Source organism: Thamnophis sirtalis, unplaced genomic scaffold (genome assembly GCF_051295495.1).
Source record: "Thamnophis sirtalis isolate CommonGarterSnake01/CBP01778 unplaced genomic scaffold, rThaSir2_p1.2 scaffold_10, whole genome shotgun sequence".
Lineage (NCBI taxonomy): Eukaryota > Metazoa > Chordata > Lepidosauria > Squamata > Natricidae > Thamnophis > Thamnophis sirtalis.
Genome location: NW_028261390.1, coordinates 56,854,944 through 56,871,550, shown reverse-complemented (window position 1 = coordinate 56,871,550; position 16,607 = coordinate 56,854,944). Strand labels below are relative to the sequence as shown.

Below are 16,607 nucleotides of genomic sequence, written 5' to 3'. Positions count from 1 at the left end.
CACACACACCAGTGGTGGGTTACGACCGATATGCCCCAGTATGGGCATACCGGTGCCTGCCGGGAACACCAGGTACTGTTCTGGTATGGTGCTCCGGAGGCCCCACCCACTTGCCCACCTGTGCTCCTTACCGGTATTTGAGGTTTTCGGGGGTTCTGTGCACGTGCACGGAGCGTACAGCGATGTGAGTGTCATGGAGGCATAGCGGAGCATCGCAGGTGGAATGTACGCATGCGCGTGCTGCAACCATACCAGTTACAACGAGATCCAGAACCCACCACTGTCACACACACCCTTCTTCTTCAGGTCTTATATATTTTACTTGGTACTCTTCAGCTATGATCAGCACTACAAGCAGTCCTCACTTAGTGACTGCCTCATTATTCAGTGACTGTTCACAGCTGCAATAGTAATGAAAAAGTAACATTGTGACTAATTCTACATTTATGACTTTCAAAGGTCTGTGAAGCAAACAAAAACTGAAGTGAGATCATAACCACAATCACAGTTTCACTTACCATCTGCTTTGCTTAACGACCAAGTTGGCAGTTCCAATCGTGGTTGCTAAACAAAGTCCATCTCTATACAACTTTACTTTGTTTTTCACATTACCAGGAAAAGTCTCATAGTGTAAAATAGTTTACTATATCTGTGCAGAGATAGTGATAGAAAGGCATTTTGTAATACACAGAGAAGCCAATGTAGTATTTGTTTGCAACTCTTTAAACCAGCAATTTTTTTTCTAACATGAACCAGCAGGCAGCCATGCAATTCCAGTAAAGATGAAGTTGCATTAAAGAATTGAAGACAATACTTTACTTCTGTGTAATCTGGAGCATTTTTTTAAATTCTTTTCACTATGTAATGTAATTATGTAATGAGGATCAGGACACTTTTAGCACAATTAAATAAAATATGAAACAAAGCAAAGTAAATTTGCTATAAGGGGGAGAAGTCAATAAAAGAAAGATCACCTTCCAAAATGGATTAAATCAAGGCTTGTGAAGAAAAAGCTTGCAAAAAAAAAAAAATCCACTAACTCATCCTTTTGGGAGAGGCAGGTGGGAAGTGACTCAGAATGCTTGTGACTGCTCTAGGCAAATCTCCCCTCCCTCCTGTTCATGTGACATAAAGCAGAGCATATATAGCCATCCTTTGCTTTCTCATCCACATATAGAAAGAAATGGCCAGTGCTGATAAAGAGGTTGTAAATAATGACACAAGTCATGCTCTCCATGCTTCTCCTACTTTGTCGGAACTGAATCTGAAGCACTCCATAACCTTTTCTTCTTTAAAGTGAGTTTCTCTGATGACAAGTAACAATGGAGAAGAGGCAAGCCTAATCTAGGAAAATCTCCTGAAGCCACCTGATTGGTAATCTTCAAACTCATGTTTAGAAATCCTCTACTATTCCTGGCTATCCAAAAGTCTAAGTAATGTCTTCTTATTTTAAGATGACAATCAATATATATGTTCTCCGGTCCTTCCTCCCACATCTTATATTGTTCCAATATAAAACTTGTTTCTATATCACTCTTTGAGTCATTTCTTAGCATGAGAAATTTGGGGTTTTAGGCATGCCGATTGGAAAGAGAATGCACACTAGGGAAATGGTTACTATTGCCACATCAATATATAGATATAGATATTGCAATATAAAATATATAGCTATAAAGAAGAGGAAGGCAGTACTCTCTTTTGAGAGCTTCAACCTTATTTAAAATGTTTACAATCAGCACAGTGATTCAGAAAGGAAAAGCATATATAAAGACTGCTAGAATGTAATGCATTACTTAAGATATTTAAAGAATATTAATTATAATTCACGAACACAATATTATTTTGCAATTTTAAAATCATTAAGTTTAAAAATACTAACAACCATCTGATACATTCTGGTTTCAGTTTTAGCTTTAAAATTGTTTCAACATCTATTTCTTTTCCCTCTTTCATACATCAAGTATCACTTTTATCCATATGTTATTTAAGATTAGTACACTTCATTGCAAGGAAAAGTTCCTACTACTCCACAGGCCTTATATCACTTCAGCAGGAATATGGCAACCTTTTAAGGATGTAGGATATTCATAAATGTCATACTTGCACAAAGCATTTTTTTTTAAATAGTTTATTGAATAATCACAAGCATTTCTCATAATGCTAATTACTATATATTTTCACACATTTCAGGGTCCTATAAAGTTTAAATGACAAATAAAGGCCATTATTCAGGCAGCCATGAAATGAATTGGCTCTGCCCAAAGGAATTTTTGACCTCTATTTTTCAAACACCAGTCTCTTACATAGCATGGCAAACTGCTTTGAAACCTCAGGGGAATTTCTGAGACAATTTGATCAATGCTGCGTAAGAGGCTGCCATTCAAGGAAAAAAAGACAGCTCTGTTGGGCACACCTTTCTGGATTTTGGCCTTAAATTTTTGGCATTCAAGAGTAACAGTTACAAATTTTCTGTTCTTTTTATGAATGTGATCTTTACATACAACTAACAGCATCTACCTATGGGATTACTAGATGATATGTATAGTTGACTCATGGGATCAATTAAAAGAACTAGCATTTATTGCTTGTAAATTTTAAATAATTCCATTTTTTTAACAAGCAAGATTTGCCACACACAGGAAAAGCAGATTTATAATGTGCATACAAGGAATTAGAAAATTATTCTACTTCACTGTGCATTCAGAAGTAATTTTAACTTCAAAAGAAATATGATCAGAAGTTCAACTTAAGTATAGCCTACATAAAGTTAATATTACAAACTTCTTTATTTAGAATTATGCAACTTAAATATTTTAAATACAAATAAAAAATTAAATTCAAGCCGGTCCTACTGCAATGATTCACAATTATTTTCACAAAAGTAAAGTGAGCATAATATAGGCAGCTACAATTTAAAATTAAATGTAGAAAAACCCTTTAAAAAGAAGCAGAATTTGCGATACTTACTGAATATTTCTCCTGCTGGCCCATAACTCCATGGTTAGCTGGGATTGCAAGAGGTTTCATAATGAACAAACATATGCCGAACTTAATTTGCACATGATCTGTTAATTTATCATGAATAGCAATCAACCTCTAGTGCAATAAATTAAATAACAAAAAAACAGGGGGGGAAGCAAGCCAAGAGCTCAAAGTATCGTTCACAAAATCTCTCACACTGGCAGTACAGAAATATAATCCAAACAGCATTTGCCTCCATTTTTGTAACACTTTATATCTTAAGCATGCACAGAGGTAAAGTGCCTAGCAACACCATACACATCCAGCATTCTTCTACAAGAAGCAGGAGCATTCCCTGAGACCAAAAAGGAGAAAAAAAGGAGGGGGGGAGCTAAAATGGCTGACTGCACACAAGACTCCCTCAAAAAAGCTTAAAACCATATAGTATTAGTCAGGATGCAGCGACCAGCTTCCTGTACACAGCCAAGATTGTTATTTCTCCTGCTTAGTTTGCAATCACGGTGACAAGAGAGCTCCCCAGCCCCATTTTTCTTTTTAACAAAAATAAAAAATTAGGGCAGAGCATCTGAATAGGGACCTCCTCCATGGCTGCTAATGATGCTGACAGGATGACCAGTGATCTCTGTTCCCGTCAACTAGCCAAGTTTTGCACAATTAATCTAAGCAGCATAACACTGACGGACATTTAATTTAATAATGTCTGTCCCTCACATTCAAGGAAATCATGTCTAACACCAGGAACGTCACCAAGCGAAGGGGGGTGGGGGGGGAGAGGACCAAAGGCACATACACAGAGAAAAACAAACCTAGAGAATCATGAGTCTGAATGTAATACGCCAATATAATTACGTTATTGTGCTTACTTTGGAAGACCATGGCTGCAGGCAGTTGGCATAGCAACGCACAAGGAAAGCCATTTCCTTCGTAGAAAGAACGCTTCCTTTTCTAAATAAAAAATTCCTCTTAGGATACAAACGGCATTGCTGCTTCCTGCAGAAAGCAAAGACACTGTAGTCTGTCTCTTAACCTGCACACAGGCACACTCAATGCAGTTCTAATGATGTAAGTCGATCTCTCACTGCCTCCCTCCCTTTCCCCCCCCCCCATACATCGAAAAATTCAACTCAAATGGAAAGACAGATTCCTTGCCGTTCGCTCCCCCAGCTGCTTAACTATTTCACTCATTAAAGTACAGATGGACAATTCAAATAGAGTAACAAGCGCTTGCCTGTATTATATCGGCTTCTGTAGGTCAAGCAAATCCCAGAGGGAAAGAAATCCATTGACTGCTGGCTCCAGTGCCTTACCAAGGCAGGATAGGAATAAGGAGATTTTTCTTACTTAACTGTCTCCAAACTAAATATAAATGTTCACCAAGGTGAATATAATGCATAGCATTGGTTGATACCTCCTCATTCCATACTTCATCCAAAAATAATATTGCACCAAAGCTGTAAATATCTAATCATTAATGGAGCACTTCACAAGATTTCAAATTCACAGGTACAGCTACCATTCATTTAGTGATTGTTCAAAGTCACAAAAGCACTGAAAAAAATGATTTATGACTATTTTTCACACTTAACAATTGTTGCAGCATCCCCGTGATCATGTGATTGAAATCTGAACACTTAGCAACTGGCATGTATTTATGACTGTTGCAGTGTCCTGAAGTATGGGTCCTTTTGCTACCATCTGACAAGCAAAGTCAATAGGGAAGCCAGGTTAACTTAACAAGCATGTTAATAACTAATAACTGCAGTGATTCACTTAACAACTACGATAAGAAGGTCATAAAATGGGGCTAAGTTAACTTAACAACTATCTTGCTTAGCAACAGAAATTTTCGGCTCAATTGTGGTCTTAAGTTGAGAATTACTGTACAGAAAGCTTTAGATAATAGTGAATCTTAGTCAGGGATGTAAATTCCTCAGTGGAAAATTTGCTATGACAGTGACAGCTACCCTTTGTCATAGATTGAAGAAGTTCCCATTTAAAGTATTCATAGATTACACAACACTGTAATAGGAAACAACACTTTCAATTTATTTTACTCAATTTAATCTCTTAATTATTTTATTTTTAAAATATGTAATTAGCATACCATTGTGGTTTAGGAAATTTGGTTAAATCTCTCTGGATTATCTTTATCTTTCAATAAAGAAGTATACAGTGCTACTGCTTGCTTTTGTAGAGACTGTTTCTTTTATAGATCTCAAAAAAATGAAATCAGGGCCATGGGAAGAGATTCTTTCCCATTTCAAAAGTTTATATTTGGTTTATTCTCTGAGCCAGTAAGGAAGAGTTATTAGTTTTTTCTCTATTCTCCACAGAAATATTTGGGACAGTGCCCAAATATTAGACCCTGTACTCCTATCTTCTAAGATCTCATCAGATTTACAGGAAGACAAGAACAGATACATTATTCTCTGGAAAAATGAGCAAATTTATTCTCAAGGAAAGGAGGGTCCCCTGAAGACAATAATCTGTTTACTGACTCAAGAACTAAAAAGGAATCATAAAAGTTTTACCTTTTTTAAATTGAGATGCAAGAAAAATAACGCTTTCTTGATTTCTGACCCATACTATCACATATCTAGGTCTGATTAACCGTATCCTAGAAATGACTGAACCCATTAAACGCTTTACAATAGCAAAAATACTCCCCCCAAAAGAGAGAAAAAATGCCCAATCACTGAAAGACATTTCAATAAAGGCAATTTGCTGCATCCTTCTCCCATTCAAAAAAGAAACTGACACAGCCTTTGATTCTAACATAGGCTATGGAACAGCAGTTCCATGTGACTCTCAGGCTAATTATAATGTGCAAAAGAATTTACAGTCTGTCAAGCACAAAGGATCAGGATCATAGCTAAGTTGTAGTTCAGAAAGATTTATTGCTCCAACCTATACTCAAGAATTCGGTCAACTAATGTTCAGCACTACATTGGCTATAGATAAGGGCCCACAGAATACAAGGGGAGCTGGACTTGGATCTCTAAACTGATGGTGCATTTAACTCCATCCTCCAGCACTTCCTGCTCTTCAATAAATTCAGATGGTTGCTTTTAATGAATAGTAAGACAGTTGCTAGCAATAAAAAAAATGTTTTTAATTTCATTAAATTTAGAGGACTACATAAGTAATGATAGGGCAGACCAGTAAGTCATAATCCAAATGATAAATTAATTTTGTCCATTTGATAAGCTGTCTAAAAAAGAAACCCAATGAAATATCAATGTAACAGTAAAATATAAAAGTAATTGCTTTAGACTTCTCTACATATTCCATTTTTATACAAGCTGGGAAATGAGATTCATTGAATATGTGATTTATCTATAAAATTATTAGCTTTTCTCAGTTACTATTATTCAATGTTTTTGCTTTTTTTGAGACTAAGACTATTTTATTCTATAAGATTTCTTACAACTGACGATTGCTTAGATTGAAATGAATGTTTATACATTTTTACATGCTAATCTATGTTTTAATAACTATAATGTGCTAATGTTAATCTTTCTATTCCTTATTATTAATAAAAAGGGAGGATGGGAAATTAAAGGCAGCAGTATATGAGCAACTTATCATTACAATCTTTATTCTAGAAGAAATACTTAAGGTTATTTTTATTCTTTCAATACTTTCATCAATTTTTTGAAAGAAAAAAAATTCTTGGAAACAAACTTTATTAAATAAACTTTTTATTTTTAATGTCTTTTTAAAAAATAGACACTTTATTTTCATATCAGCCTTTATCCCCAGTATAAAATTATATGTCTATATTACACACACACACACACACACACACACACACACCTGAGTTTTTTCTTTTTTCTATTTGATTTACATAATTAATAAAAATACAAACATATTATAGATCAAAATAATATCAATGATCATCTGGTTTATATTCTCTGCTTTCAGTGATTATTTTATTTACCCAACAATATAAACTAAAGATATTAAAACAGGGTTCCCCAACCTGTGAACTACCGGACAATGGCCTATTTGCAATCAGGTTGTCAGAGTGGTGGGCCAGGGCGTGCACACAGCCCCACTCTCCTTACCAGCGTGCAGCAGTGTTTGCAGCCCCATCCCCATCTCACACAAATGAAGCTGTGCATACATGCCCCTTGCATAAAACCATCCCCTCTCCTGCCCCCTCGGAAAGGTTGGGGAACACAGTATTAAATTAATTCACCAAGAATTCCTTGTCATAACCAGGGAAAATAGAACAGGGAACAAGAACTTTTGTGGCTACCTAGCACATAATATAAATTACAGACTGAGTGGCAAGATCCCTATATAATTTGGAAGCAGCTTCATCAGAGGCTGAGTCCTGAGCCATGACAGAAGAGAGAAGAGAGTAGAAGAAGAAAAAAGTATTGGACCAAGTATGGAATGAACCTGTCCTCACTAGAAGAGCTTCTGAATCTCAAATGTTCAAATCACAGCAGAATAAATTACTAAAGATTATGGATGCATTTCAAAAATATTTACCAATCAAATAGATTTAAGCAATGTAGAATATCATATAAATACAAGGAAAGCTCTCTACAATAGCAATATTACAGAACCTCCAAAGAAAAGGTGTTAAAGGAGGAGCTCAATAAAATGCTGTAAATGGACATAACAGATGCATCCTTTAATCAGGGCTAAAAATTTGTTCTTGAATATAACAAAATGATACGGGGAGATTCCAGCAGAAGTCAACTAAAAAAAAAAAGAGTGGCTTTTGCCATCCCTCTTTTGGTTCATGATGATGTCATTCATGATGAATGTGGAGCAGCTACCACATTCCAAAATATCACTTATAAAATCTTACTTGATTAAGATGAATAGAATGCGCTAGTCGTCACTTATAAAGCCCTTCATGGTATTGGACCTGGGTACTTGAGAGACCGCCTGCTGCCAATTACCTCCAATAGACCGATCAGATCCCACAGATTAGGCCTCCTCCGAATTCCATCCGCCGGCCAATGCCGACTGGCGACTACCCGGAGGAGAGCCTTCTCTGTGGCTGCTCCGACCCTCTGGAACGAGCTCCCCGTGGAGATTCGAACCCTCACCACCCTCCAGGCCTTCCGCAAAGCCCTTAAAACCTGGCTGTTCCGCAGGCCTGGGACTAAAGAGTTTTGCCCCCCTTCTCGAATGGTATGGTTGTTGTGTGTTTTTAAATTTTATATTGTTATGTCTCGTCTTTTTTATCCCCCCGTCTGTACCCCCTTCCCTGATTGAATTGTGAGCCGCCCTGAGTCCCCTTTGGGGAAAAAGGTGGCATATAAATGTAATAAATCAATCAATCAATCAATGCCCCAAATCTTAATATGATCATCTATAGTAAATCATGGGAAGGCAACTCCAACACTTGGGATTGGTAACTCAAGAAAGCCAGTTTACCTTTCAATCCAGTCAATTGGAGGGAGATATATTGAAGGACAACATGACGGGCAAATGTTAGCCTGCCCAGGCAAGCCATAAAAGCAACACAACTAGACAAGCTAATTCTACTTTATTCCAAGACTACACTAATGCAATCTACTATACATTAGGAATCAACTCTTAATGTAAAAACTTGTTGTCCCCACTTAAAGCTGCCTGAAAAACTACAGCAGAATCTTCCCAAGTTTCTTCCTCTGACCATTAATCCATTGGGAGCTCCTCCCTTCCTTTTCTGATTGTTTCCTAGGCAGCATCTCATCTCCTCATTTCCCAAGGTCATCCACACATTCTGTTACACAATTTGTAACCATTCTTCCTTTATTCTCCTCCCTTTTTCAATATATTAGGATCACATGGCGATGAAACAAGTAGCATTTTCAAATTTTAGGTAGAGGGGAAAAGAAAAGCACTTTAAAGCTATATAGCTAGAAGAACTGCAAGAAGCATATATGGACCAGCAGGACACCTGTTGGCCTTGCTAGGTAGACCAGAGAGGAAACACAGTCACATAAGCTAATTAGCAGTTAGACTTATATACCGCTTCATAGGGCTTTCAGCCCTCTCTAAGCAGTTTACACAGCACATTGCCCCCACAGTCTGGGTCCTCATTTCACCCACCTCGGAAGGATGGAAGGCTGAGTCCTTCAGGATTGGGCGGCATATAAATTTTACAAACAAACAAACAAACAAATAAATAAATAAACCTTGAGCCTACTTTATTGTAAAGCTACATTAACAGAGTCTTCATTAACAGTCTTGCAAGTCTGAAAATACAATTCTCCTACTGTCACCTTTAAAGCCTGATAACTTAGGCATGGTCTCCCTTGAACCTCCTGCTTCATCCACTATGCCTCTGTGAGCTATGCTCCCTCTTATCTGACCACTCCAGGGGTGGGTTTCAACCGGTTCGCGGCAGTCCCTGCGAACCAGTTGGTCGGCGAACCTGGAAGTAAGTAACTTCCGGGAACGGCGAAGGGCCCACCCACGCGCCTGCGCTCCTTACCAGGTTTTGACGAGTTCTGTGCTTCCACACATGCGCAGGACGCATACAGCGCCTGCGCGATCCTCCAGGAGCAGCTAATCCTCCAGGAGCCACACGCGTGCGCGAGGATGCCGTCGGCCCCGTTCCAACCGAACCGGTTGGAACGGGGTGAGAAACCCACCCCTGGACCACTCCCTATGTACTATAGTAGTTCTTCACCAGGTTTCCCAAGATCATTACCACATACTATTACATCACCAGGAGAAAAGATCTGCTGTTGGATAATATTTCTGGACTCTGAAAAACACTGGGAAACAGAACCCAGAGTGGAAGTGCAGCAAAAGAACAGCAGCAAAATCAAAGTCCTGCAGATCAAAAGAAAGATAGCAGCAACTTGGAACCTGGAATGTATGTCCCATCCTTTGCCCCTCCCCCCCTGCCCAAGTTAGTCTTAGACTTGAGATAAGGCAAGAGGCTGGAAAGAAAAAACTTTGGCTGGAGACAATATTCCTAAGAAGAAAAAGTAAACAAACAAACAGAAAAATGCAAGAGCCCCACCTGCTGGTTGCTGAGAGAAAAAGTAAGGGCTTGGACAGAGCAGACAAGAAAAGAAAAGAAAAAACCCAAAAACTACAGACAAAACTTTTCTTTTCTTTGGAAAAGGAATAGGTGTTTATAGATTAGCAATAAGGAAATACATAGCTTAGTACTATAAATATGAAGATACAGTGATGGGTATTATTTTATAAAATAATTGGAGACATTCACGCTTCCCTTTTGAATACCATCCATGTTTGTATTGTAAAAACAAAAGTACAAGAAAAATCAATCAATCATGGTTAAAAATCAGAGTAGAATTGTACAGCCATAACATCTGATTGGAAAGAAGCTTTTCAAATTAATTGCATACTATTAATTTGCATATGAAATCATACTGCCTAGTTTCTTACGAACTTAGTCTAACTTTTATTAGGTCTTTATATAATTTATCAGATTATTTGATACAGAAAGCTGTAGGACTGGGAAAAGTGGAATGAAACACAAAGAGGTCAACTAGAAGCCAGGTGGATAGTTACAGCTACATCAGTGGTGATGAGTGCACCATTAGAAGATCTGAAAGACCAGGTTAGAGACAGATCATCATGGGGGGAAAAATCTTTAAAATCACTATAAATCAACCATAACTTGATGGCACATAATTAATCAAACTGATATAGATGTAAAGACTAAATAAAAATTCCCTAGAAATATGGCAAATCTTTCCTGACTGATAAGCTATATGTATATATCCCTGAAAGACAATCTTGCCAAACAGTTCTGGTGAATTCTAATCCACTTGAATAAAGCTTGACAGCAAAATTCCTGCCAGTAACATGTAGTTTGAGAACACTAAGCATAACAGCTGAGTACTTTGAGGGCTTTGAAGAACATTCTTTTAAAAATCCAGATTAAGGCTCTACTTTTATAAAGGAGAAAGTACAAAGATATTTGACTAGGGTGATGATGATAACTCTGGCCAACAAACTTGACCAGTGAAGGGATAAAAAGATGGTTGGTCTTACCTGAACGATAGTTCTCTGTGCACTGCGCAGGAGACTCCATGCAGGGGTGTTAAAACTTGTGCCTATTAGCCTCGAGACTGAGTTTGAATATTTGGACATGCCTCCTTAGGCTTGCTGTAGGTCAGTTCTTAACGAAAGCTTAGATTAAAGAAAGTCGTAAAAGAGTCATGGTTAGAAATGCAGAATTTGATATGGGACTTGGACCGACTCCTCAGGTAGGGAATGGAGTCTCCCGCAGTGCACAGAGAACTACCGTTCAGGTAAGACCAACCATCTTTCTCTGTGCACTGCTTGGAAGCATATAGCCAAGAATAGATGATCAAGAGCAGGCAACAGTCTGGTCCAGGGCCCCTTTCGTAGAGAAAACCCTTTGCAGCACGCACCATCCAAACCCCACCTCCGCCAAAGCAAATAAGTCCAGCCAATAATGTCTGATAAATGGTGATAGTGAGGCCCAGGTCGCAGCTCTGCAGATGTCTTCCAACGATGCCTGAGTCGGTCAGGCGGCGGTAGTGGCAGCACTATGGGTTGAATACTTGGTGATGCGGTTAGGTATGGCTTTGGATTGCTGTTCGTAGGCAAGGGCTATGCCAACCGTCAACCACCTACCGATTGTTGCTGGTGACACTTTTCTGCCCATTGTGGCAGGCTGGAAAGACACGAAGAAGCTCTCAGTGTGTCGGAATTCAGTTATTCGTTTAATATAACAACACACTGCTCATTGCGCATCCAGCTTATGCCACCGTTTCTCAGATGGGTGGACAGGGTGAAGACAAAAGCAGGACAACCTCTTGTGCTCTGTATTCACTTTTGGCAGAAAGGACGGGTCGAGCCGTAGAATGATTCTCTCTGGTCAGATGAGACATAGGTCTGGGTGGACTGAAAGAGCTGACAACTCCAAAATTCTCCTGGCCAATGTTATGGCCACGAGAAAGGCCACCTTGATGGTAATGAGCCGGAGAGTAACAGATTTGAGAGGTTCATAGGGGGAACCTGTAAGGGCCTGAAGAATCAGAGAAAGGTCCCAGGATGGATACCTTTGTACTACAGGTGGGCATAGGTTGATAGCCCCCCTCAGAAAATTCCATACCTTACAATGATGTGACAGGGAACTAGAGCCCTTGATGGGAAGAACCATAGCAATAGCAACCACTTGCCTCCTGAGAGTGCTAGGAGCCAGCCTCTTAGAGAGTCCATGTTGTAATAAGTCCAACACCTGCGGGACGGTAGCCAAAGGAGTGTTGATATGTGACCCTATGCACCAGTTGCAAAATGCCCACCAGGAGGTCTCATAGATACGGGTGGTGGAAGCACATCTCGAGGCATGTATGGTAGAAATGACATTGTCAGAGAAATGGCATCTCGTTAAAAGTTCCCTCTCAAGTGTCAGGCGGTTAACTGGAGTCACAGTGGGTCTGGGTGCTCCCGGCCCCCCTGGCTGAGAGAGATCTTGTGGTCCGGTATCCACCATGGAGAAAGGCTGGAGAGACTGACCAGGTCTGCAAACCATGGTTGACGAGGCCAATATGGTGCGATGAGAATAAGGTCTGTGTTTTCCATAATTGCCTTTCTGATGACCCTGGACAGAAGGGGAAGGGGAGGAAAGGTGTATAGCAGGTCGTGCGGCCAGCGGCAGTGGAGACCATCTGTGCCCTCTGTCCCACGGGTCCGGAACCACAAAAAGAAGCATGGCAGCTGTGTGTTTTGTGGCATTGCACATAGATTTATTACTAGCTGGTCCCCCAGCCAAAAAGGCTGGCATTCGGGCTCCCTGAACAGCATCCCCTTCTGGATCGCCCGGGACCTCGACCACTGAAGGGACCGCAGAACCCTGGGGGGCACCCGTATAGTCATTGGCGATGTGGAAGCTCCCACTCGTTGATGCGGGAGAAGGAGCCATTGCAGGGAGCAAGCCCACGGCACTATGTCTATACAAGAGATTAGCTTCCCTAAGAGATGGGATAGCAATAAGAGGTACCTTGCGCCGAGAGGTGACAAGAGTCCACTAGAGCTTGGATGCTGGTGCACCATTTCTGGGAGAGGGAAAACATGGACGATTGGGTATCTATTACCACTCCTAGGGAAAGTAGTCGGGTGCAGGAAATTAGATGACTCTTCTCCATATTCACGTAGAATCTGTGACTTGGAATGCATCTCATTAAGGCTTAGACTGAGTTAAGAACTGGCCTATAGCAAGCCTAAGGAGGCGTGTCCAAATATTCAAACTCAGTCTTGAGGCTAATAGGCACAACATTAACACGCATGCATGGAGTCTCCAAGCTGTGTACAAAGAATGTCTTGAATTCATAATCTCCCAATCTAGTTTTGGTATCCTTCTAATGTTATATTAACCACCATTGTATCTCTGGTCTCATCCCTTTGCAGCAATAATAGATACCATAATATTCCAGCTAGCATTTATCAAAAAGAGAAGCAAACAATAATTGGTAATATTTGGAATAAAAATGTGAAACAGGAACATTACTTAATGAAGTAGTGAAGTCAAAAGAATTAGAAAATAATACTTTAAAGTTTTCCAAAATTGGCATATTGAAATCTAAGTCTATTTTTGTATCAATTTTTTTCTGTTATTTTTTATCAGTATGCCTACTTATTTTAGTTCATTACTATATTTGATCTATGAGACTTTAAAACTGACAAACCTCATCTGCATGCTTACTTTAATTTACATATTTCTATGTGTATAAAAAAGAACATTCTATTGTTTTCTGTAAACTGGTCATTTGTAACATTTGGGGAAACATCAGAGGAAATCTTGACTCTAGTTCCATTGCAAAAGTGAAAATAATTCAAAAGGTAAAATCCTTACGTAAACTGTGAATATTATCCCAATACATATTATTTCCCCATAGCAACTCAGCATTGTTAATTTTCATAATTTTCATAAATTGGAAAAAAATCTACACTTGCAGCCACATTATTTAGAAATCTAATTTTATCTACAACGCCCTTATTATACTTAGTTTCTAAAGCAACCAAAATGTAGGCCCATTTATTACATCAATCAAGCAGTTCTGTCCAAGGAACAAAAAAGAAAAAAAATCCAAGGAATCACTTACAAAAATCTGCCACACATATGATGTAATGCAGAAGACTTTCAGACAGAAGATGAAATTTAGGTAAACAAATGGGGGCCATAATCATGAACTGATTACTGTGTGCTATTTTAAAATAAAAAAAACTACCTAGATTATGTGTCAATAGAGGAGGATACTTAGGAATATATTATGTTATATATTAATATCATAACATATATAACATTCCATTCGTAATTTCACCTAAGCAAAAAAAAGATATCTACCAATCATTGTGCTATCAGTTTTGGTTCATAGTTTCCTAGCACAAGTCATTAGCCTAAGGTGACCAGATTTTCAGATTGGTAAAGAGGGACACCATTGACGGGGGGGGGGGGGGTTGATTAAATATTTTATATTTTGTCAAAAGGTCACCCCAGGACACTGAAACCATCATAAATACGAATCTGTTGCCAAACAAAATTTTGATCACGTGACCATGAGGATGCTTGCTGTAGCTCAGTTGTTAACGAAGGCGTAGATAAGAGAGAGTCATGATTAGAAATGCAGAGCTGGATCAGCTCCTCAGGGAGGGAATGGAGTCTCTCACAGTGCACAGAGAACTACCATTCAGGTAAGATCAACCATCTTTCTCTGTGCACTGCTTGGAGATTCCATGCATGGGATATACCCAAGCATAGATGATCAAGGGCGAGCAACAGTCTGGTCCAGGGTCTCTTCCATAGAGAGAACCCTTTGCAGCACGTGTCATGCAAACGCTGCCTCCGCCGAACCAAAGGAGTCTAGCTGATAATGTCTGATAAACGGTGATGGTGAGGCCCAGGTTACAGTTCTGCAGATGTCTTCTACTGACGCCTGAGTCACCCAAGTGGCGGCAGTGGCAGCACTATGGGTTGAGGGAGCCGTGATGCAGTGTGGTATGGCTCTGGATTGCTGCTTGTAGGCTAGGGCTATGCCAGCCCTCAACCATCTACCGATCATTGCTGGTGACACTTTCCCGCCCATTGTGCAGGCTGGAAAGACATGAAGAAGCTCTCAGTGTGTCGGAAGACAGCTGTATTCACTTTTGGTAGAAAGGATGGGTCGAGTTTTAGAATGATTCTGTCTGGTCAGATGAGACAAAGGTCTGGGCAGACTGAGCTGCCAGCTCCAAAATTCTCCTTTGCCGCTGTTATGGCCACGAGAAAAGCCACCTTGATGGTAAGGAGCCTGAGAGTCACGGATTTTAACGGTTTGAAGGGAGGACCCATAAGAGCTTGAAGAACAAGAGAAAAGTCCCAGGAGGGGTACTGCAGGTGGGCATAGGTTGATAGCTCCCCTGAGAAAACTCCGTATCTTAGGATGATGTGACAGAGAACTGGAGCCTTTGATGGAAAGGACAGTAGAAACAGAAGCCACTTGCCTCCTTTGAGTGCTAGTGCCAGCCCCTTAAATAGTCCATGCTTAAGAAGTCCAAAACTTTTGGGATGGTATCCAAAGGAGGGTTGAGGTGTGTTCCTATACACCAGTTGCAGAACACCCGCCAGGAAAAAGTACAGCCAGCCTTCCAGCCTTCCAAGGTCAGTAAAACCCTGAGGACCAGATGGGGGCAATATACTGACATTTGTAAGCCGTTCAGAGAGCGTTGTAAAGCACTACGGAGTGGTATATAAGTGTAAGTGTTATTACTATTTATATAATCCACTTATTTCTCCCAAAACTTGCTAAGTATAGAACACTGTAGAAAAGTATGTTTTAAAGCAGCATACTTGTTACATCTCCAACAAAATGCTATTTTGACAGTCCTTTTCTATAATAAATTCTAAACATTATTTTGTTTGTTTTTATCAATAATTTGAGGTCCAATAACACTTTTGTTATCTAAGTTAAGAGATTTTCCCACTGTCTAGGTAATAAAGGGACTAATTTTTATTCTATTAATTTCTTAACATCTGTATATCAAATTGATTTATTAATAAATTATAAAAACTAATTGAAGGTTTGTTTGCAAAACGCTTTTCTTTTTTATTCAAAACATTAAAATACAAACATCCAAGAAAGGAGAAAAAAGAAAATACAAAAAAAAGGAAAACTAGAGAAGAAAAAGGAAAAAAATGCTCATGAAAAGAAAACAAGCATATACATAAATTGAATATTAATAAATATATTTCAAGAATAATAATTCCCACTCCTGTAAAATAGGCACACAATTTATGAACTTCTATGACTTTATTTACCCAATACAATTGACCTGACACTCTGCTATATATCTACTATATCTACTCTATAGGGGGGAAAAGCATAGTTAACAAATAAAACCAACAGCAAAGTTAAAGTTCAAAGCCCTCTGTTAACCGTCCGTTGTATATTTCACTCGAAGAATATACCCAATGGCTTTTAATCTACCACAAGCCATTACAACTGTTGCCTCTGGTCTATCCAGGATCAAATATCCCTGATTGATTTTTTTAATAATAAGAGTTTTCCTTAAACTTTTAACTGAGATCTTTCCCAACAACTGGATCTCATTTACTAAAATCATAAATCTCTATTGTGGATATTTCAACAGTATTTAAAAAAAAACTCATCTAGGTTGAAACACAA

The 16,607-nt window shown here is 39.1% G+C and overlaps 1 protein-coding gene across 6 annotated transcripts in view; it reads right to left on the bottom strand.

Annotated features, from left to right (window-relative positions):
- Positions 1–16,607, bottom strand: part of RAPGEF2 (Rap guanine nucleotide exchange factor 2) — a 152,059-nt gene that overhangs the window by 59,196 nt on the left and 76,256 nt on the right. Inside the window, exon 1 of one of the 6 annotated variants that reach the window (XM_087724669.1) lies at positions 3,846–3,914. The exons of 4 other annotated variants lie outside the window; for them this stretch is intronic. In XM_087724669.1, coding sequence (XP_087580795.1) covers positions 3,846–3,899 — 54 coding nt within the window. In that variant the 5' untranslated portion in view covers positions 3,900–3,914. Of the gene's footprint in view, positions 1–2,967; positions 3,545–3,845; positions 3,915–16,607 lie in introns of those variants that run through there. One more of the 6 variants, XM_087724668.1, reaches the window with a different exon arrangement.